The sequence below is a fragment of the Malaya genurostris genome, chromosome 3, assembly GCF_030247185.1.
Source record: "Malaya genurostris strain Urasoe2022 chromosome 3, Malgen_1.1, whole genome shotgun sequence".
In the NCBI taxonomy this organism is placed as follows: Eukaryota; Metazoa; Arthropoda; class Insecta; order Diptera; family Culicidae; genus Malaya; species Malaya genurostris.
Window position 1 is genome coordinate 39,186,246 of NC_080572.1, and position 24,760 is coordinate 39,211,005.

General features: G+C 36.3%; 1 protein-coding gene across 50 annotated transcripts in view; it reads right to left on the reverse strand.

Moving 5' to 3' along the window:
• The window catches only part of LOC131434538 (sodium channel protein para), a 198,337-nt gene that overhangs the window by 16,343 nt on the left and 157,234 nt on the right, over window positions 1–24,760 (reverse strand). For 16 of the 50 annotated variants that reach the window (XM_058601321.1, XM_058601313.1, XM_058601304.1 and 13 more), the window contains 10 exons: window positions 20,976–21,187; window positions 20,547–20,766; window positions 20,214–20,479; window positions 13,205–13,378; window positions 7,569–7,691; window positions 5,458–5,580; window positions 5,197–5,391; window positions 4,885–5,130; window positions 4,551–4,821; window positions 64–368 (listed from right to left, as the gene is read on the reverse strand). In XM_058601321.1, the coding sequence (XP_058457304.1) occupies window positions 64–368; window positions 4,551–4,821; window positions 4,885–5,130; window positions 5,197–5,391; window positions 5,458–5,580; window positions 7,569–7,691; window positions 13,205–13,378; window positions 20,214–20,479; window positions 20,547–20,766; window positions 20,976–21,187 (2,135 nt within the window). The remainder of the gene's footprint in view (window positions 1–63; window positions 369–4,550; window positions 4,822–4,884; window positions 5,131–5,196; window positions 5,392–5,457; window positions 5,581–7,568; window positions 7,692–13,204; window positions 13,379–20,213; window positions 20,480–20,546; window positions 20,767–20,975; window positions 21,188–24,760) is intronic. The other 34 variants (XM_058601338.1, XM_058601348.1, XM_058601346.1 and 31 more) reach the window with 4 other exon arrangements.

The window sequence follows — 24,760 nt, forward strand, 5'->3', positions numbered from 1 at the left end:
CAAAACAGAAAACGCCATTCTAAATCTTTTAAATCCAAACTACCGTCAGCGGTTGTTACTCACCTGAAAGAGCAGGATCATGCTCTGGCCAAAGGTCTTGAAGTTGTACACATCATCCAAGCCACTCTTGTCTTTGACGTGCATGAAGAATGACATACCGAAAATGGCAAAGATGAACATCACCAGAAACAGCAGTAGACAGATGTTGAACAGTGCCGGCAGAGACATAGCCAGAGCAAACAGTAACGTACGAATACCTTTGGCACCTTTGACGAGACGCAGTACACGGCCGACTTTTGCTACACGTACGACTCGGAGTAGCGTGGGCGACACGAAGTACTTTTCAATCAAATCACTGAGTACGAGACCTGCAGAGGTAACCGGAAATACGATTGGATTAGGTATGTTTTTACCTTTTTTAATAAATATTAAAAACAGCTATAGCATTCAGTTCAAACTTTGGAAAACTTTTCCGTGGCTCGTAGGGCCGAATCGATATTATTGTGTAAGCCAGAGTTTCCCAAAGTGGTTGATATAGACCCCTTGGGGTGATATCCTTTTTTCGGGGGTCGACGTAAACGAAAACTGACTATGGGGGTCGACGAGGTCTAGAAATCAACCCCCTATTGTTTGATATAAGTTGTTATTTGAAATATTTACGCTTAAAAGTGGTGTTCATTTGACCATCCGCAGAAATTGGTAAGTATTTTACATCAATATTAAAAAAGCAAGAAATTGAATTTTCAAAGTAATTTGTTGATGGGGGTCTGAAGCCTAAGTTAATTTTAGTAAAGGGGTCCATGACCCAAAATAGTTTGGAAACCTCTGATGTAAGCGATATTTTTGTATAAGCGACTTTTCCCCCATTCCTGTGCACAGTGATCCTAATTACACCAAAACGCGATTTTTGTTTGTGCTTCAGAGCTTGATTTTGAGCTTGAGCTTGAGCGGTACCCCTGGTTGCTACTCTGTTACTGATCGGGATCAGCTGATATTGCACAGAGAAATTCTGGAAGATCAGACCTAGGAATGGCAGATCAACCTTCATTGTGCAACTTCTGGTAACCCCGAAGTTTATTGATCAGTACCGGCGCCGGCCAGGTCCGGTTGTAGGCCCGCATAGGGATAGGAAGGTATGTTAGTCCAACACTTGTTGTTACTAGAGGCCGTATGTACTACTGCGCACTCCACAAGTGTCAAGGGAGAAGGATGTTTGTTAGTAAAAATTTCAGTAATTGTAGTATTCGTGCGTCTCAGTATGTTCCGGTTTCAAGATGTTCGGGTGCACCACTAAACTCACTGACTTCCCGCGTGAACGATTCAACAATATTCGATACTGAAATCCCGGCAAGTCTTGATTTCCTGTTCTTATTCGTGAAAACTGAGAGAAAATTTAAAATATTATCTCGTAACGAACTAAAACTTCCTTATTTTTTCAAAATGAAATGACCCACTACAAAATAAACGAGTGAATAGGATCCAGACAAAATAGTTGATTCACTGTAGTGACATATTCTAAAAATTATATCAAATCATTTTAAATCACCAAACAAAGGTCTACAGATTTCACGCGCGTCTTGATTGTTTTTAATTATTTATTAAATTTATTAATAGGTTGCTCAACCGGCTACCGAGAAAAAAATATTAAATTATCAAACAAACAAGTATTTTTTTGCTACTTATTCAATACACCGATGTATGTTATCTCTGTTATTAACCTTGTAATATTAAAGGACTTGCGCAATAGTTGACTTTAATCCTTCAATTAAAAAAAACCTCCTGCAATTTTCGCCTTTTACGACATGAAAGCAGGAACCCAGTGGATCTATTCTTGGCTTATTTTTTTCCGCCTGATTCCACACGGCATCTATGCTGGTTCTGTCCGGAGAAATCTAATAGGTACTATCAATCTTCTAGTGGACCCCAGCCCCTTGTTTGCGCTTCAGAGGCTGATTTTGGAGCCTAAAGTATAGATTTTGATTGGAATTGCCCCTTCTCTAGATATAATTATTATTTGTTAGTAATCCACCAAGAAGTGAGGTTAAAGTTATAGCTTGCCTTTATTACGTGATAGTGAATCAATTTTTTCGGAGAAGTTGTGGGTCATATTATTACAAGAAAACATGCCGAACACATGAACTCTTTCAAATGGGTTGATGTGAAGATATGAAGCATTCTTTTTAGCATCATAATTGTTAATTGTTCGTCTGTGACGTGTTAAACCTTATATTGGAAATTCTGCCTTACCTTTGAATACAAAGTGATAACCTATACATTTTTATAACTAAATAGATTGTAATGTTCTTCAACTATAATCACCGAAAAAATGATATTTTCATATCATTTAAATTTATTCAAAAACCTGTTTTAATCCACCTAGTGGTGTAATGATGCCTTTCTCACATCAATCATACTCTGTAATACTGTGGTATTCTTCAAAATAATTACCTTCGATTCTTGAAGGAAACACCGGAATCGCTTTGTTTGGCCGTAAACTGCTAATGTCTACCGATTAGAGCAGTTTAGATTTAGATTTGCCTAAGGAACGAATGCATCTAAACGTTAATGATGTAAGTGAAAATCAAATCAACAAGGCGTCTAACTGTGTGAACATTATGTTCAAACGTGGAAGAGATGCAGTTGCATTTGCTTCGGTTAATAACGGGGTGCACAGTGTTGACACGACAATGTTAAATATAGCATCTTCCCCCGCAGACCAGCGATCAGTTCGTTCGGGAAAGCATGTCGCAGTACGGTCAAGTTCTTTCCATCGAAAGGGAAATATGGCTGATTTTTTTCCCAAGTATCCGGAGTGGTACGTATACAACTACATAAAGCAATTCCATCTTACATCATTTGTGATCAAGACGGGATACATCCGTGTAAAACGCAGATTACGTATGAAAATCAACTGGGTACATGTCACTTTTGTGAACAACCTGCACACTACGGCAAACCTTGCACTGAAACTGCGGAAAGGACATCTTGAAAGAAAAACAAGGACAACCGCTCTACAACGGAAACTAGAGAATGCAGTGCTCCTGTTTCAAAAACACTTTCACCATCAAACCAACTATCAACTGCAATCAATGTACAAAGCGCATCTACAGCAAATAGCAATAAACCCAAGACTGCGATCAATAATGAAAACAAGGAAACGGAAACCACTCACAACTCCAACGATGTACCAATGGCTGATATGAGCTACGGACAAAGTGACCTCCAATCTTCGCTAGAAAGAAAATGGAAGCCCTTCTCCCCCTAGAAGAAGGGTGACAACGAGACAATAAAAAAAATTATATTGTCTAACAAATATTGTCGGTTTCCACAGTGATTGCATAACCTTTCTATATGAGAAAGGTAAAAATAGGTATCTTTATTGAAATTGTCCTGATTATTTTTTTAAATATGTTGTTCTACTTATCTCAATTAAGCAATCGATTACCAGTATTTCTTGTCCCAATTTTTGAGAGACAATCAAATATTGATGCAGAAAACATGTTGATCGATAAAAAGGTATCTCACTGCTAGGTGTATTAAGCACGTTTTTTCTTTACTATATGGTGCCTTTCTCTTCTTAGTCCTATGGAAGATTTGATCGTGAAAATCCTCTGTTTTGCGCTTAACTTATCGACGTCAATTTTACTCTATACGATCGAAAATATGTTCAGCAAATTATGATATTATGATTATGATATATTAAGGTTCAGAATCAAGATTCAGGTTCAGAATGCAAGTCCAGAAACCGATTGTTGCAATTTGTCAGTAACGTCGCATGACCTTGACAAACTGACTGAAATCATTGTAAACGGTATTGCAAATGCCGACTGTCAAATGAGATACGCGATAGTTCTATGACCAAGCGAAAAAGTTCACATGGAAGTTGTTCTGCATTTTCAAATTGCCAAAAGTACCAAGTGCGCTCTCAAGCAGCGAGAAAGTTCTTGCGGAATTTTTTCTATGCTTTGAAGTTCTTAAAAGTTCGACGTGTATGTACCAAGACAGTGGATATTTTTAGTAATTGTGGAGCTTTTGGTTACTTGAGGAATCAACTCCAGAGATGAGTTTTTTTATATCGTTTATTTATATCCGGCTTTAACCTAATTTTGGTCGTTCGCCGGGAAGAGCAGAGATGAGGCGCTGAATTCAGGTCCAGAATTCAAATCTAAATCCAATATAATACAGATCCAGGTTCAGAGTTCAGAGTTCAGGTCGAAAATTCAGGAGCAGGATACCGGTTCAGAATTTAGGTCTTGGATCTGAACCTGGACTATGAACTGGACTTTGACTTACCATATTACTGCTACTGTTCCAAATCTGGAAGTTTCAAATTTTGAAACTGGAAATGGATCACTTATTTCAATACCATATTGCGGTTCCAGCATCTGAAGTTGAACCAGTAATATGGGAAGTTCAGATCCAACTGCTCTTTCGCAGTGTGCTAAACATCGAAGAACATGAATGGCCTTTTTATTCGCATTCGCGTCATCCGGAGATGACGCTGGCATTACCCACTTGTTTTTATGTAACATGGAATAATAAACTCTCACCTAAGATGGACAAGATGACGACGACAAAATCGAACAAATTCCACGGTTCGATAAAGTAATGGTAGCGCAGGGCGAAAATCTTCATCAAACATTCACTACTGAAGATGCAGATGAAGATCATGTTGAGGTAGTCCAGCACCGCACTGAACGTATCCGTTTGCTTGTAGTGATCCAGCGTCATTGTTAACATGTTGAATCCGATGAACAACATGATAATCATGTCGAACTTTTTATTGGTAACTATTTCGAATACTATTGCTTGTGGTCTCCACTGTGGAAAGATGTCAAAAATTCATGCTTCGTGGGCCACATTGAACGGGAATTGTTTACATACCCTAGGCCGTGGAATAGCTTTCAGTGGCTTTTTCGAGCCCATCTTTTTCATTGCGTTGTAGTACTTTTTCTGATCTTCCGTCATGAACATCTCCAGCGAACCTCCCGCTTTCTTCTTCTGCTCGTTAAAATTGTCGATGATAACACCGATGAACAGATTGAGGGTGAAAAATGATCCGAAGATAATGAAGAACACGAAGTATAGGTACATGTAGATATTGGTCTCGCGAATTGGCTGCTTGCCGACCTGAATTTATAGAAAGGAATTCTAGTGAGAAGGATTCTAATGCACGTGAAAAAAAACCTTTCTCACCTCCCGCGAGTCGATCGCGTCATTCATGATCTGAATCCAGCCTTTGAACGTTGCCACCTGAAACAAACACAGATAGGCTTTCCCCACATGGTCGAAGTTCATCGGTGAATTCTCCCACGTGTAGTTTTCCGACTTGCACGCCACGTCATCCGGGATAATTTCATGCGATAGTGTTGTCTTGTTCGAATCGACGCACTAGCGGAAAATGCGAAACGGAAATAGCGATTTAGTAGGGATTTTTCGGGAATAAATTGTACTCACCTTGAAATATTTGCCGGCGAATAATTGCACACCCATAATGGCGAAAATTAACCAAAATATCAAACAAACCAACAACACATTGAAGATGGACGGTATAGCCTGTACCAATGCATTTACGACGACCTGGGTGGAACATGGTTTAAATGAAAAAGGCCATAGTTAGATTATTAGGAGGATCGATGGTATGAAATGTACAGTTCTCCTATATTACGATAATACTATATATAGTTTAAACAATACAACTAAGGCTATTATAGCAACATAAAGCAACTGAACGAACGAATAGCAATTCATAAAAATGTACATACAGGAAGAGGAAGTTGCAGAATGGTTTGGTAAAATTATTTACAGTTTATACATACTGCTGCTATAAGCAAAGCGCGTACATTGCAGTACATTGTATGATTTATGTAAATTTGAGTACTAAACTTAAAGCATAATAAACTGTTACGTTTCGTGCAATACCGATCGAAAATGATTAGCAAATTCAAAAGTTGTATTACATGTCCTGCTTGTAGAGTTAGAGTTTATCAGTGGTGGTAACAATTTACAATAGAATTTCCACGGGTTATGATAATTTCATAGCGAAAGTTTGAGTGTATATTGGTATATGAAATCCCTAAACTTTGTCAGTGAACTATATACAATCGTGTTTCTGGGCGAATCCCCCCATATGTTTTATGGGATTTTGTCACTATCGTAGTCAATAGTGGTGATGGTTTCTTCTTCGTCCTACAGTTGTGATCCTCTCGATGTTCATGTTAATTTCCATTTTTTGTTTCGAAACGGCTTTTTCAAATTCCTTCGATCTGGTTCAGGACCGGCACGGTTTTGTGCCCTACGTTTAAGCGCATGTACGAGAATTGCTCGATAAGTTGTAAAATATGGCAACACTTGCTTCTATACGCCAAATCTGACAACAACATTGTATAGTTGAGTGTTTTAAACGGTAAGTGTGCTCAGAGCACTTTGAAATTCGAGTCTACTTGTGCTACTTATAGTTTGGCGAAAAATGGAATTATCGCTCAATGTTTTCGCGCCCGCGGCTCAAAGTTTGTATGAGGAAATTGAATAGAGACAGTAAGAGGATACAATTTTTTTCATCAAGTCGTATGTGTTTTTGCATGTATATTCGTCGGTGTTGTTAGTTTTCAAATTATTTTCAACATTTAAGGCATTCAGTTTAATAATTAAAAATAAAAATTGCTGGTTTCTTTTACATTTTAGAAAAATTTTCTGCATCTGAAAAGATTATCCCTTACAATTTGTTATTTAAACTTAGTTGTTCTGCGTTTTATTTTTACAATGTAACAAGGTTATTTCTCATTTGAACCGTTATTTTGTAATAATACTTTGTTTTTAATCCTGATAAGGTTATTCATTTTCCACATAAATCTTACATCTCGTTTTTGTTCTTTTATTTTAAGAATTGGTTCCTTTTCACCGGATGAATGGCACATATTTTTCTACATAAAAGTATTTGTGAAAATGTAATTTGACAAGCATGCGATTAAGCTATAGATAGCCTGTAACTGAAGAATTAACATGACTGTGATGCCTTATTATAAACTATACTAGGTGCCAAATTAGTTGTTAACTGTGTATTTGCGAAATGATGTTTCCAATGCATGTCGTATATGTGGCTCTGGACTGTTTAAAATAATCGTTTGCAACTTTGGTTAGCGTTTGTGTGTCATTGTTTTTATTATTGGTGAGAACTTATAGAGCATGCTTAGTATCCGTCGTGAATGGTTTGGAATTGAATGCGTCTAGTCTAGAAGCTGTGGGTTTCTAAATGGTTTGTAGTAAGTTATAAAGGTAGCCTAGTCTACTAAGAAGGATAACAAGAAGAGGCTCGGTTCTAGAAATAAAATAATATTACGATGGTAGTATTTTTACTTATCGAATCAAACCGAATTGATAGTTTGGGTAAATTTATAATAGTCTCTTTTTAAATTCGATAACAAAGAAAGTTGGTAAAATTCAAAACAGGGTTTTCTGGGAATCTCATCACTACTAGTAAACTACTTCGAAAATTAAGATTTGAAACTGAACTGAATCTGTTTGGCAGTAGAAAAGTTAGTATAGCGATAAAAGATGCAGTTACGTACCCTCATACCCTGCATACGGGACATGGCACGTAGCGGTCTCAGCGCTCTAAGAGTTCGCATTGTTTTGAATGCTTGAATACCACCAGCTCCAACGAGTGAAGCAACGAAGTTGATTAAGGACACCTAGATTGGTAATAATAACGTAGATAGAGAGATAGACAGATGGATGATAGAATGGGCGATAGTAGATTGGTTTCTGCTGGGTTCAGTGAGAATTACGGACGATGCAAGTTTCTTATCAATGGTTTTTGAAGTGATTTGTGTAAATGTGGTCTGAAAACGCGAATGTGAACTTAAGGACGTGACCTGAGGAATTGTAGCATGAATGAATTAATACCACCCCAAAAAACTTTAGTCGAATATTTATTTCAGGCGACACTCTACTTTTCTATAAGGAATTCGATGTTGGAGAGAATATTTAAGCTAAAATATTTTACGACAGAGAAGGACAATTTCAAACAGAGCGTTTAAAAAAAATCTATTTTAGTTTCTAGGATCCGATAATTGTTGCAATACGGGTGCCATGCGGTGGGCAATTCGTAAGCGAAATATAGCCACGCGAAGATACTTGTAAACAATAACCACTGAAAGGCGACGAAAACATATGAACGAATATTTTAATTTCGTTAAGTTATTTACAAAATATAATCGCATTTGTAACTTGGATTGTATAAGTCCGCAAGTTAAATTAAATGAAAATTGGTAACCCTTCGTCACTTTTGGATTACGACAAAATGGAATTTCTTTCAAATCGTTCTACCGCCGTTCCCAAAAAATAATGATTTTAATAGTGATATATCTCGTTTGTATGAAATAATATAATTATTACCAACATCTTTCGGGAGTGTCGTGCTGTGTCCGAAAATAAAATTTTCGTAGTGTTAATTTGAAAACGACAACTTTCATCATGACTTACTGCAAAATTATGACTAACAAGGATTATAGAGAAATGTAGCTTGTCCACAAAATTGAGTGATTCGAAGAAGTTTATTTTATCAATTGATTGAATCAAATACAACACAACACAACACATGGTTTGTAGATTTATTTACAGTGAATTTAGATTAACGATAAAACAAAATGACTAAAAACTAATTAGGTGAAACGAATCCTGTAGCACACAGAATACTTTTGGTAGATGTATGCCACTAAGTTAAGGATCTCATGTAATTGCTCGAGCAAGCGTGAAAATAGAAAACAGAAACTGATGTGCTAGCGCCCCGAATAATGCACTTTTTCCTCTATTCTTTTTATTACAGTACGAACAATTCAATAAACTACAAAACAATTGTATTTAATGTGTTCATAGTTAAACAATCCGATATCAGATTGTCAAAAAACTAGTTAGATTTTTGTCTTCCCAGCTGTATTAAAAGCTGGTTTGTCGCATATGTGAACTGCTAAATCTAAGTTTCATTCTCCAAAAAGTTCGGGTACTTGACGAAAACGCAGTAGGGTAAAGTGTTATAATATGCCCCCCTTAAGAAAACATTGAGGTATTTCCAAGTGTATTGATATATTTTCCTCGAGAATGTAAGTATTTCATTGCAATATGGATGAGGAACATAATTTTCAATGACTCCAATAGAAAAGATGAGAATTGATTGATATAAACACATTTTCCAAAACGGCCACATTCTTAGTTTTTTTCGCTCGCCTTAGACGTAATGCCCCAGCAGCCGTAAAATATGTCTCACAACAAATCAGTGGCATGACACACAACAAAAGACATTTTATCCCACAACAATGATACATTATGCTTCTTGAAATGTCCATAAAGTTACTGTTTTGAGATAATCAGTATGTCAAAGAATTGACGGATAAAACATCTATTTAGTCGAAACAAAACTTTACATCGAAAAGCTGCCAAATGAAATTTTGAGTTTTTTCATACTTTCCTGCAAACGACAACCACAAAACTTGCATAGCAGAAAGATCCTACGAAAAGATAGTGTTAGTGATAAAACTTTGGTTCAGAAAAGTCTTCAATGCTTAAGAAAGGAAAGGGGGCATTTTGGCTAGCAGGGGCGCTTTATAAGACTTTCCCCTATATGTTATATTATTCTTATTTTGGCAGATACATCTGGGACATATATGGGAGAGTTTTACGAAGCAGTGTGCCAAATACAGACGCGAAAATGTAAATCAGTGAATAATGTTTTTCGGCAGATTATTTTTTAATCTAAAAATCGAAATTTTTCTCAGACAAAATAAATTTTTTGTCTATAAAATCAATCGAAACAATTTATTACTCAAGGGAGCCCGTAGGGTCTAACATTTCAAGAATGTTTGATCAAGTTTTTAAGTCAAGCTCTTACTTCTTTACAGTATGAGATTTACAGTATGAGATAAAGGCCCATAACTTCCAGAGTTTTGTTCCGATAGACTGTTCCGAAAATTTCACATAATATTCTTGAATTGTTTTACTATAAGAATATATAAAGAAAATAAAAAATGTTTTTTCAAAAGTTTTAGACCCTACCCGCCCTTAACGGCTGAGGACAGTACCGTAAAGTGGTAGGTTTTTTGCTATTTTCCCGTTTCAAATTAAATTTTCTTGGAAACGGTGCAGAATATAGAAAAACCAACCTGACAATGTCTTCGAAATTTAGTTGAGAATATTCTGTGAAACTTTCAGAATGATTCATTGAGTTTAGCGGTCGTGTTGTATTTTTTTTCTGACTGAAGAACTGCTGAAAATTGGAACGCTCGGAAATGCATACCTCTACTTGTTCATCGAATATCTCGGCTTTGAAGGCTTGTATCATAAATCTACCGTGACAAAGTCTATATAATTTAGTTTAGATGCGATTAGTACATAAAAACATATATGTTATCGCGATAAAAATAAAGTCTTGTATTTTTCTGTGAAACAAAGTCAGTTTCAATGCATCCACCATTTTTTTTTCGCTTTGATTTCCTGATAGCATTCTGAAAAAGGAGAGAGATATAAGATTAGCTCGACAAGTCTGCCAAACACACAGACATTCAGTCTTTGTGAAAGTTGATTATTTTTTCATTGTTCATTGGAATCCATGTAATGTCCAACCCATACGATAGATTAATGTGATAAAACTTCTCATCAAAATAATAAAATGTATGCTGGCAACCCGGTACAGTTTGCTCATATACGAGAGAGCCCTCTCAGCAGGCCTTACAATTTTGTTGGTTTTTAAGCGCTTGTTGAACGACATATTGCAAGAAATATTCGTTCAATTTGTTCAATTCGGTTTGTTGTTGTTTTTTCTCTTGCAAAAATAGTGTGAAAATTAAGTGTTACCTTTACATAGAAAGGAAATTTGTTGTTATTCTACGTGAAGTAGAAGTATTGTGCAGGTATGTATTGTTAGTTATGCACTTTCTGAAAACTTCAGAAATTATGCAGTAAAACTAGTCCAACGGGGCTCCAACTCCTCATGTTAAAAATGGCTCAACAATGGACCTCTGTCTGCCGGGTTTGTTGAACGAAAAAAATGCCATTCGGTTAAACGGTCTGTTTCAAAATCGGCAAACGAAGGTCCCGTGTTGGCCTCCCGTTGAACGATTGATTGGACTTTCATTGGACCAATGATCCAACGTATTGGACCAATGAAGGACCACCGTTGAGCGTTTTTTTTTCTAAGTGGGGAAATTTATATTGTGTATGACTAAGACTCGGATCCGTACTGTATTTTGGACCCTAATACTGCATACTGTTTTTCACTCTAAAATGTACTGTATTTTTCTTTGTATTGTATTTTGCCTTTCAAAAGTACTGTTTTTTTTAATCAATCAGGTATTTTACGAATCGCCAAATAAACAAAGAGAATCTGTCGTTTATAGCTCGGCCCTTTTTTGTGAGACGATAGTACAGAACGAATGGAAATGTCAAAAAATTTGTCGCTCTTCTTTTCGTCATGAAAATATCACAAAATGGAGAAATGACAACGTTTCAATTGTGAATCGCTGGATGGAAATATTCAACCATCTCAAACGTGCAGATTGCGAGTATAAAGACATTGCTATAATAGTTGAGTATATTTTATGCTTACCAGGAACATCAGCATCAGTGGAACGCATATTTTCTGCAGTCAATAAACCTTGGACCACAGATAAGACGTGCTTGGAAGTGGATACACTGGAAGCGATACAATTACCTCAAACAAAATATGGGCTGCTTCGTCAAATTTCATCAAAAGAGAAATACGAGATGGCAACTGCAGAAAGATCGAAATCGAAGGTGATTGAAACGATACAAATGTATACAATTGATGGTTATTTCATGATTCGTATATTTTGTTATTTAACTTAAATATTTTTTTTATTTCAACTGAGAAATAAAAAAACAATGAAATGATTAATTAATATCATCTGATAATAGTTTTCTTTTATTTTAGTCATCATTTTTATATAAAATGTGTACTGTAAAACGTACTGTTTTTTTAAAGCCGATGTACTGTATTTTTTTGTTTTTTTTTAAATGTACTGTATTTCGAGAAAAAAAATTCGAGCGTTATGTATGACTAATGTTACCCAGCGCTGTATCTATCGAGGGACAATGTTTTTTCGCAGTTAGTTGAAGAATTAATATGAAGTAAATTTTAGTTTCACCCATACTAAAGCAATTAATTTTGATCCTTAACGTAACGTGCATACGCACAAAGACACACACACACACACATTAGTAGAACATGGAACGTAGTGTCTAGATACAGTTAACAATGGTTTGAAACAAGCAAATAGACAGTAGTACTTCGTTGTCAAATACAACAATGAGACTATAGCAGAGACGTTCGGTTAGATATAGTGTGCATTTGTTGCAAGACGACTATGGGCACCCGCAAGATTCTCGCGAGGGCTCGCTTTCCCGTCCCGTCTACTTACTCTCATACCCTCCCAGCGAGACACGGCTCGCAGTGGACGCAGGGCTCTCAGCGTACGCATCGAGCGGAACGCCGGAATGTCCGCGGCACCGACCCAGATTGCGAACAAGTTTATTAGAGAAAGCTAAACGGTGTGGAGTTGAACAACGAAAGGTTTATTTTAAGCGAGTTAGCATTGAAAATGGATAAAAACATAATTTTTTCTCGCTGCAAATTAACGCACTTGATTTATTGTTTTTCGTTGTCTGTATTGCTACTGTTCACAACAGACACTGTGCCGTTTTTTGCAGCTTTACAATTTCAGAAAATAATAGCATTATATTGAAACATCAAAATTTAAATTAGAATTTGGGTTAGAAATAGGACTACTTCTGGCCATATTAATACGCAATTGCAAATTCTCATTGAACGATGGATGGGCTTGAGAATTACTCTGAAAGACTATTGCGCTGTCTCTATAAAAAAATGTTTGCTGTTTTTTTTGGGTTGGTAGCACATTAAAGCTGAGTGAAGCTGACTTTTAAATGAACGGTTTTGATGAGACGAGATGGAGAGAAAATAATGTATGTTCAGTGTGTGATTGGGCGGGATTATCTGGAAGAGATGTGACCAAAATTTTAAACTGTCTCACGAATGATTGTGATTCACTGATTGACTGTTAAAGAGTATTTTCGGCGTGAGCAGTTGTTTTGCCGAAGGAAATTGACTGTTTAGGCTGTAGTGAAGTCAGAAATGTGGAGTTATGTTTACGCTTTCGAAATTGGAACTACTTACCATGACAATGATGAAATCGAGCCAACACCAAGCGTTCGTAAAGTACACTCGGAAGCCGAGAGCTAACCACTTGATTAACATCTCTAGAAAAAATATCACCGTGAATATCCTGTCCATATAGTACAGTACGTCTTGCAGGATCGGACGATGTGGCAGATGTACGTCTTCGAGGGCCTGTAATGGTACACAAAAATTAACGTCAACATACGAGTATCTGGCCGTTTAGATTTGATCATTTATTGGATGAATATTCTCCTAGTTGCACATATCAATCCAAATGTAAACAGCCGTTTCTATGCTTCAACACACAGAACTCTGTCTCCTCCAGCACTCTTTCCCTCAGCATACACGCTAACCTGATCATACTCGCAACTCTCTGAGCGTTTGCTGTATGAACGAAATGAATAAAAGGCATCCCAGGATTCATAGATGGTCAATTGATCAAAAGAACTAATTCTTCTGAAAGAATTAGTGTGCAGAAGTTGCTTTTTTAAAGAATCGTATTTTTCAATTCATCTCAAAAGACATTCGTTTGGAGCTCATTGCTCGCATCTAGATTGATTTTCTCGTCGTCGATTTTGTTGTTATTTTTAGCGTTATTGGGGGTATCATTTTGGGGCTGTTTTGGAATTTTGTCGTTTGAGGTATTGAAATCGATGTTAGTTGTAGTGAGTTTGCCTTGTTTCACAATAGTTGCAATCAATGTTTCAGTCGATGGAGATTGTTTAGCGATAGTATTATTATTTTCGTTTGTTTATTAAAACTACTGGATTTACCGTTACCAATGTTGAACGGCTCTCCTTGGTTCTGGTTGAGGATGACTTTCTGGACGTGCCATAGTGAGCAGATTGTTTAAAAAATGACATTCAATCAGCTGATTATCGTAGGTTACCAGCGTTTTAAGAGGACGCCTCTCGCTCGTAGCGAAAATCACGTAAGATGGAATCGCTTTTACCGGTAACAAACGCACGTTATGCCAGGGAAAAAACTCTTTCGACCGCAAGAATTTCTCCGTACTGTGACAAGCCTTCTCGAATGCAATGCTCTTTGACAGAAGCATTTTGGTCACTCTAATATATTATGGTCTGGTGTATATTTCTAGATTTAATCAAAATGAAGTACATCGTGTCTCAGAATTATAAAGATTGTTGCATTCTTTAACATATTAGGTAAGAATATTCATTTTACAGATTACTCGATTTTCAATAAACGAATTGTGATAAAATTGGACACCACATTTTTATCTAACCATTAAAGTCAATATGTAGAACAGAGACAGCAGATCGCATTCTAACTAAAGGTTTTCGCATATGACTACTACAGCTACGATGACTGGGGGTACCCTACGTTTAGATGCATTCGTTCTTCTAGCATGATTTCAATTTCGTTTGCTGCTGGTCTTACTTTGCGGAGTATGAAATCAATACAGGTTGAATTTGGTCGGGAAGGCCAAGTTTCAGACTTTCGTAGATCGTGTTTGCTAATTTCTAATACACTTTTGTTCACTACACTGTATTGTTCTAATTACTGTCGAATCGAACTTAAGCAATGTTCGACTGTGTCGGATGAGATGCGAACACTAGAGTGGGAATTCAATAAGTAACCTTCATTTTCTTTTCGCAGAGAGACATATAAATCCAGATGAACGAAAGAACGTTTCAGAAGAGCTAGTTCATTCGATAAAACTTTTTATCTCTTACCCACCCGGTTCAGCGGTTCAGAGCAGTCCCTTCACATGGCAGTTTTAAATGAAATTCCTAAGTAGGTTCTTGAAACTGTAGATAGGGTAACAGAGGTATTTTGGCCACTTCATATATTTTGGCCCACCTAACAAACTTTATGGATTTAATCGATGTTGAGTAAACCATGTTGCATCAATTTGAAGTAAATCACCTTAAATTACCTATTGCAGAAGGCTTTTTCAAAGATATTGCAACATTTGGTGGATATTTTTACAAAGTGGGCCAAAATAAAATCTTAGGATTGATTTTATTTTGGCCCACTTTGTTAAAGTATCCACCAAATGTTGCAATATCTTTGAAAAATCCTTCTGCAATAGGTAATTTAAGGTGATTTGCTTCAAATTGATGCAACATGGTTTACTCAACATCGATTAAATCCATAAAGTCCAGAAGGATTTTTCAAAGATCCAGAAGGATTTTTCAAAGATATTGCAACATTTGGTGGATATTTTTACAAAGTGGGCCAAAATAAAATCAATCCTAAGATTTTATTTTGGCCCACTTTGTAAAAATATCCACCAAATGTTGCAATATCTTTGAAAAAGCCTTCTGCAATAGGTAATTTAAGGTGATTTACTTCAAATTGATGCAACATGGTTTACTCAACATCGATTAAATCCATAAAGTTTGTTAGGTGGGCCAAAATATATGAAGTGGCCAAAATATCTCTGTTACCCTATCTACAGTTTCAAGAACCTACTTAGGAATTTCATTTAAAACTGCCATGTGAAGGGACTGCTCTGAACCGCTGAACCGGGTGGGTAAGAGATAAAAAGTTTTATCGAATGAACTAGCTCTTCTGAAACGTTCTTTCGTTCATCTGGATTTATATGTCTCTCTGCGAAAAGAAAATGAAGGTTACTTATTGAATTCCCACTCTAGTGTTCGCATCTCATCCGACACAGTCGAACATTGCTTACGTTTGAGTGGGCCAAAATACCTCTGTTACCCTATTTGCTTTAAATTCCGTGTGCTGAAAACTTGCCTTGCCTACTATCCGAGCAGTCATATGAATGTCGCGCGTATCACACAGTTGAAATGACAGTTCAGATCGAGAGCAGGGATGAATATAGCGACGACTGTCACTCTCGTATTGAGCGATGAATGTAACAGGATGGGCTATCCCAAGTAACAATTTTTGTTACGCCAGCTTTTTTCTGACTAGTTTGCAACCAGAAATTTGAGTTATTGTTACTAACATCTAACCACTTGCATGACTCAAAAAGCGCAGTTTCTACTAGTTGTTAGGTCGGCTAAAAATAAGTTGTCGTTACGTTGTAATGTCATACTGAAAGAACTTATCTTTTCATAACTTGAAAATAACTTGTTCTCAAGTAAACTAGTTGAAACTTAGTCACCATCGACATTATAAACATTGAATGAATACAGAGCACTTTTCTATCATCAATAAACAAGCAGAAGACTACTTTAAATCACAAACTTGATACAAGGTATAAATTTCACACCGATTTTGAAACTGTCGAGCGGAATTAAATTTTACTTAACTGTTTTTTCATGCGCCTTCAATCAAAATCTGTTTATAAAGATATAAAAAATAAACAACAAAATAACCCTAAGTTCGGAATGTTCAAAATTATTCCAAGTAGCGCGATTTCTCATCATTTTAAATTCATATATTATGAGAATTATAATATTATCACAATCGATCCCTATATTATTTTCTTCGTGTTTATGACAGTGCATAGAACAAAAATGACTATTCTGCCTTTCACTATTTTCGGCAAAAAGTAGTTTTGAAACAAGTAATATCCTGGTTTTATTTATGTTTCATACACTTCTTGAGACTCCATATTGTGTTCGCCATATTCAAGCCAACAAAGATTGTTTTGTTTGCATTTTCGTTATCATAACGTTGGGAAAACCTACCGATAACTATCTGAATCAATGAAGAAATGATATGTTATAATCTTATAATATCTAAGTTATTACTACACCAATTCACAGTAACGATTTACATATACGCTTACGTATTTATAATGGTTTCGCAACGGAAAATAAACATTTTTTCAACTAGTAGCTAAAAGCATAGCTGTGATTAAAGATATGTTAGAATCAAGTAACGATAACTTACAAATGATAGTTAGTTCAATGTTTACGTTATAATGAAACACTGCTGTCACCTTGTTTTAACCAGTATAACATAAAAAAAAACATGTTCGTGCTCTTGTTGCACCACAGTTGGGTTAAGTGGTATCAAAACTAGTTACGGGTTGCTACTATTGAAGTCAAATAAACTTATTTTCAACTAGTAGCTAGAAGCATTGTTGTGATTAAAGATATGTTTGGATTAAGTAACGATAGCTTATAAATTATATTTAATTCAATATGATACACAGATGTTATTATTGGAAACCTAAATAACTATTTCGTAACTAGTTATGTTATGATGAAACATTGCTGTCACCATGTTTTAACCAGTATAACATAAAAAACATATTCGTACTCTTGTTGCAACATAGTTTGGACTTTGTCGTATCAGAACTAGTTGCGGATTGCTACTTGGGATATTTTGTTTTCGGTACAAATTTCATTGTCGGTAATAAACATCCATGAAAAACTTCAAAACGGCGTCTTCAGTGATCGTTTTCATATCTCGATACTGTTCCATCAAATTATCGAATTTCATACCATTATTGCGTAAAAGGAACGCCAATGTCAACAAAAATTCACAGATTTAAACATCTTTTATGGTGCTTAGGGTAGAGAACCAGTGAAAATCAACTATTTAAATAGATCGGCGAATATAAATTGAAACTTAAGAGGAAAGTCGATATTGATGTTTGAACATTTTCAAGATTCATAGCGACAAGTTTTGGAAAGCTTTCAATTTTTACTTTGACAATAAACGAAGTCAATAGTTTTTACATATCACATTTTCATCATTAATTGAATGAGAAGGGTCTAGATCAGATAATACTAGATTTAAGCATTTTCAAGATGCATAAGGTTGTTATTCAACTGAAGTTGACATTTTTCGAAAAATATTCAGACATGAATTGGATGAACAGAAAAGTCAATAGTATTCGTTTATTTTCACTGTAGACAGCACTATGCATATAGCAAATGTATAAACCTTAAAATTTTCGACATTACCTTTTCATTCAATTAATATTCGACATTTTTCAAAAATTGTCCCTTTCTGCTGGCTGACAACTCTATGCATCTTTAAAATGCTTAAATGTTGCGATGGAGTTGAGAAAATTTTTATTTTGTTTGGATACAGAGATGGAGTTGAGGAATCTTTTATTGTTTTGCTCACTAAACAAACGATGGGACGACAAATCAAGTTTTGTCCCCTCCGCGGCCATCAACACTCTAGAACCTTTGATAAATATTAATTGTAAAACAACACATTGTAATTCACAAATACCTTCTCTCCCCCTGTCCCCATGATTTCATCCCTCCCCTCCTCCCTTTTGGATACAAACCCGGCGAACGACCAAAATTAGGTTAAAGCCGGGTATAAATAAACGATATAAAAAAAAAAAAAGTTTTGTCCCACGCGAAAATTTTCCTGCCTACGCCACTATTTTTTTCAATAGGGGAAGTGTGGGTAAGCCAACCACCCTAAGCATTTGGTTCATAATAAGAATAAGCAAGATATGTAATGGTCAGGGACCAACGTTCCATCCATACAACCTCAGAGTTTGTGTAAAACCCAAATATATGGCTAAGTTAACCATATTATTCATTTCTGTTTCCTGAAGCTGGTGCACTTTGTGTGTTTGTGATTCACAATTATAAGTAAAATATTTACACGCCTCGGAAGCATACTACCTTGATCAAAAAGTTCCCGGAATTTATTCAGAAAATAAAAATACATGATTATTCATCAACATCGACACTGTCCCCTTCATCTCATAATGCCCAAAAATACTCCTTATTTACGGTCTGGCCTTGTGGAAGGAATTCATAATACACAACACCCTTGTAATCAATGAAACCTGCGAGCATCTCCTACTTTTTCGACTGAAAACTCTCTCATCATCGTTCACAAACTCACGACCACGTCTCAAACGTTCGTGCCACTGTTAAAAGACTGTTTTCTTCAGAGTATCGTTGTCGAAACACTCTTCTAACATTTGCAGTGTCGTCGCACCATTGAAACCGTTTTTACCGCAAAATTTAATGCAAATTTAATTCCATTTTGAAAATTGTACAAAATCGATGAAACACATAATCGCAGATGTACTCAATACAGCGTAACTTTTACAAATGTCCAGGTATCAAGTTGAAAATTTGATAGAATATCAATGAGAAATGTGGCAACCTAAAAAAAACTATCTTATCAGGTCACTGGAGCGGCACACGGTGGTGATTCCGGGAACTTTTTGATCAAGTTAGTATTTCACGGACTACCGGATCCTTTGCAAGATTTAACTGTTGTTGGCTCCAACTCAAACGTCTAGTTTTTCTGTTGTTATTCCGTGGCATGTGATCCAGCCTTAATCAGGACCATCAAATTAATCAAACACCATAACGGTCATACCCCACAAAGAAAGTGACGGACTTACTCCAACAATGCACGTCTTAAGAAACACTCCATTCTTGTAATCTTAGTTTCGGAAAATAGAGTAGACAAATATTCGAGATGGTTTGAGATGGGAATCAATTATTACTTTAGTGCTAGACGCTTAAACTTTTACCCAGAAAAATAACATCCGTTCTTCGGTGGCGATGCTTGTTTTGTATTCTTCAATTTTACTTGACATTTGGAAGCTTACAGTGAGTCCAATGTGTTTTGAAACGTTAAAATCCGAAATATAGGAATAATGTGTGATGTTAATTCAATTCGAAAAGGGTTATTTAGTGAAGCATTTAAGGTGGCGGCCTTATCCCAACTTCCCCTACTGACTTCCTTTTTTATTCAATTAATATTAGAGTTTTTCTTTTTCTTTCTTCTGGTTAGCGTCACCCACTACAAACGAAAATCTCACTGTGTGGCTACGTCAAGCCGTCAAAGTGCGGATAAATGTTCTTTCTTTCTCGCGAAGTACTCGAATTTTCTCCACACTAACACGATACAATGTGTTCAACCGTTGACAGTTTGTCTGAAAGTTTTTCAAAAAATTGTCTTCTTGCATTCGTTGACAACCTGGATGCGACTGTCAAGAATTGTCGCACGAGAGATCACTAAACGATTAACTATGAAATGTTGGTGAATGCTCACTCGAACCATAAGCGTTACGATTGGGGTCCATATTTAATCTCTTATTATAATTACCCACTGTCACGTTACTACCTACCAAAGCCAAACTACTCAGCAAAATCATCGTGATGACGGCCGTCTCAAAATATTTGTTCTCGATGAGCTGAAACGTCTTCAAGCGCAGATTAGCCCAACCCTGCCAGAACGGTGCATCGTCGTCACCGGCCATGGCGGGAAACTTTTTGTAGAAATTGTCCGGACAACAATCGGCCGGTGAGTCCTCGATAACTTCATCCTCATCGGCATGGATGATTAGCTCCCCGTCCAGAGGTCCTTCCTCTCCCTCACACTCGTCATCCAGTTCTGTAACGGATTTAGAGTGTTAAGCGCTGCTTCGACAAACTACAGGTACAGTGAACGGTAAGCTTACCTTCATCAATTCCTAGATCTTCTTTGCTGGCATCACGTTTTTCTTCTCCCTCCATGGTTTCGGCGCTACCTTTGTGACTTTCGTCCTTGAAGGGACGGTTTTTGTGACTGCCATAGGACTTTATACTGGCAGTGTCATCGTCCTGCAAGGACATGCCTCTGTGATTCAGTTCGTGTTCTAATTTGTTATCTTGATGATTGCTAATAGAATTGCCAATCACCTAATTGTTGAGATATGAACAGAAAATCAATGTTGTATATTTGGTAAATCAGTATTGGATGGTATTGGCGTGGTAAATTATACTATGGATGTGGATGATGGTGTAGATTCCAAATGTAGTCTGGTTCGCATATTGGTTGGTGATATTAGAAGGCGTTGATGTAGGGATGTTTAGGAGAATATGGCGAATTGAACGGTTAACGAAATTACCTTCGAATTGTTCATCAGCTGTTTGTTCTTCTTGCCTTTGTTCGTGAGGTCTCCATGTATCGTGAATTCCATCCCGTCACCGATCGCCACTTCCAGCTGGTTGTGCTCCTTAACGCCTTTTTTCAGCAGCCCGTCGGCCAGTATGTCATCTGGAGTTAATTCCAGCTCATTTTCACCATGCTCTGCAGATATACATGGACATACCCCTTTGCCTATCGTGTTTTTCCGTGCGGTCCCCCGGATCACGGATAAGGATTTTGATTTGTAATTTGGTTTTCGCGATTGACAATTTCGTTTCGCACCCAAGCGGGATTTGCCAAATCGGTTTCATCGTGATTTATTTGTGAGGGAGAACGTACGGTTGGGAGAAAAAAGACGATAGCCGAAAGAAACAGGGTAACGAATTCAGTATCAACTTGTTCAAATTGTGTATCACATTGCTAGTGATCGGCAGCCATGGTGTGACTTGTGTTAGTTAGAAGATAATATTACCAAAAAAACGGAACACGACAACATCGAATTTCAAGTCAATAGCAGGTTGTTAGTTTCAGTTACTATAATTTACACACTGAAGCAAACCAACGGTTAAAACATCGAGTTTACTGATTGGTGTTAACGGTCGATACGTCACAATACACACATTCATATGTTATACACAATTCTACAACGAAGAAGATATGCTTCTTATATGCCCATTAATGGTGATAGGGGAAGGTCCGGTATTCTATGAACTTGCTAAGAGTTCTCAACACGAGTAGAGCAGGTTTTCTGATTATAGGTTATCAAATCGAATGTATTTCTGTGATCTCTGTTTCGAAAATCACGAAAATACATTCGCAACCAATTCATTGGAATGTTGCAAAAATTGTAATCAGATCATCCAACTATTGCCTGATAGAAAATTCAGCATTTTCTCGTTTGTTTATTTTAATCTGTATCAACTGGCCCAACTGGATGAACTGATTCTAAGCTTAAGCCTCAAACACACAAAACAGATTTGATGGATGCTTTACATAAAGAAATCGTTATCTTTTAACTATACAACGTTAATTTCTACCCTAACAACAAAGATAACGTCACTATTTGAAAATCCCTCCAGCTTTCAATATAGAAATTTTCTAGATGTTAATTCAATTACATGTTACTAATTTGAATACGTGTTACTTTACTATGGGGCGCCTTTTCAAAAGTCTACTGGATTCTAGTACACCTGAATTTTGAACTTAATTTCAGGTTTAGAATTTAGTTTCAATTCGAATTTTAGTTCCAGAATACAAGACTGAAAACTAGATTTTTAACATTTCATAATTTGTCATGTGTTTTATTTAAATTTCAAATCAGCAAGCTCTTAAAAACACACTATTTAGATTTGGAAACTGGATTCGGATTCTTAATTCAGTTTCGAAATTTAAGTTTCGCAACCGGATTTTGAATTAAGTTATTTAATTCAGTTCCAGTTCCTGAAGGTCCGGTTTCTGGTGTAGGTAAGTATGATAAAAGTGACAGTTTATGCAAAGATACACTCAAGATTACTACGTCCCATACAATCCACATTGCATTTCACGAATCTTTTCAGAACAGATTTTGCATTTTACCATGCGTATTACGCCATCATCTGTCAAATCTGTTTTTGTGTATTTTCTCTAGAATAGATTCTACTTTTCACCGCGAATTTGAAATACGTACTATCAATCGGTGATTATTACTATATGAAACTAATAAACTAAATAAGTCTATGTAACAAAAAGAAAGAAAGTCTAACTTAAGGAACGTTTTTGCAAATCTGTGAATAACCAATAGGAAGCATCAGGATATTTATTTTCGAAGATGTCGTTTTTGCATGATTACAACTTTATGTCGGGTAAGCTTTCTTTCACATCATTTTTATTATTCGGACTTCGGTAAATTTATTTAAGTTCTGTATGATTTGTGTATTGATATGTATATATTGTATGTCAATCTAGCATTGCATTTCGACATCACCAGTGAGCTTAAAACCATTTAGTCAATTGAAAGAGCAGGCGAAATGACGTTCAATCAGTGTATTTAACTGCGTTTTTAGAGCGAAAATTTTATTCAATGAATGAAACGTTTTGAACAAGAAAAACGTGCTTAATCCACCTAACAGTGAGATGATACCTTTTTTATCAATACGCATGTGTTTTTTGCGTGAATATTCTTCGGTGTTTCAGTTTTCATGACATTATTGTAATGACCGTCGTTTTAAGCGGCAATTTGAGATTTTAATCACTCATTACTCTGAAATGTCGAACTGCAAATCGGATCGAATTTGAATGTAAAAGTATGACAATGGATTAAACATTCCATGATATGTAGAAGTAAGTTCCACTTTAGAGGTTACGGTACTTCCAGAGCCGGTATTCAGGAACCATCATAAACCAAACCGATTCGCCACATGACGAATAAATTGCAATAGTTTTCAGCCCCACTTTAATGCGGGATTGTCATCTTCTATATCGGTTTGAATTTTAAAAATTCATCATCCTGTAATTCCGGAAATTGGATAAAATTAATTTATTTTGTATGGGACTATAAGTTTAATTTAATTTGAATTTTTCTTCCCGAAGCTTAGAGAAACGATTCGATACTGGAACCGAAATTCGAAAATCGGTATAGCCGAAGTTAGATAAATTCATCTGAGTAGCTGTATAGTTTATATTTGTTTCAAAATGTTTGAAAATCAGTGTAGACATCTTTGAGAAATCGCATTTTAATTACTACTTTCCGAATCGAAAACTGAAATAAGTTTATTTAGTTATCGACTATCCAAATCTGCTAACCCAATAAACATGATTAATTGATGTGAAATAGACATTTTTAAACTAATCACCCTGTATCCCCGAAACCGGAAGTTGGCTCTGACTGAAAAGCAAGATGTTTTAAAGAATCTTAAAACTTTTCATTTGAATTTTAGATGATTCTTAGATTTCATTCGAATCTTAAATCGGTTCAGCCATCTACGAGAAAAATGAGTTTAATGTAGTTCCGGAACCAGATGTCGGATCCAAAGATAATTCAGAAACCTGGAAAATGGACGGATTTTAACAATCTATGGCTTGTTGAATAGCTATTACCGTGTGGAATCTAAGTCTGAAAACATATTCTGCTTTCAACATCAATTGTGACAGATACTGTCAAAAAATATGAAAATTTTGACAAAAAAACTTCGTAGCTATTTTTCATATATAAATAAGGTAAAAATCTGTAAAATTTTCTACTGTTTATTACCTTTTATGGTAACATATATCGAAGAATAACAATTCCGCAGAGACTCACCATAAAAAATATTGCAATGATTCCGTTCAATCAATCGAATAAATGTATGAAATAACATAGACACTTTTTACTTTCATTGTAACATACCTTATAACCGATAGTCCTATTATGTGTACTGGTGTACAGGTAACTGCTGGGAGTGTGGTGTGTTAGTGGCGTACCGTAAGCAGTGGCGTACCGAAAAAATATGGCACCCGAGGTCTATCTATCTCTATCTCCGGAAAGATGATTTGGACGAGCAAAAAAAAAACAATTCCAAGGATTGGTTTGGCGCCCCTTAAAACAGTTGCGCCCGGGGCGAGTGCCCCCGTCGCCCCCTCTAGATACGCCCCTGCTTGTAAGAAACCTCATTGTCAGTGCAGCCATTTCACTGCAAATGACAGATTTCTTTAAATTTGATTTTTGTTTTTTGTTTATATTCTCAAATTTTGCATAAGCGTTATTCATGGCCAAACGAAACAATTTGCATCATCAATTTGCCTTTTTTA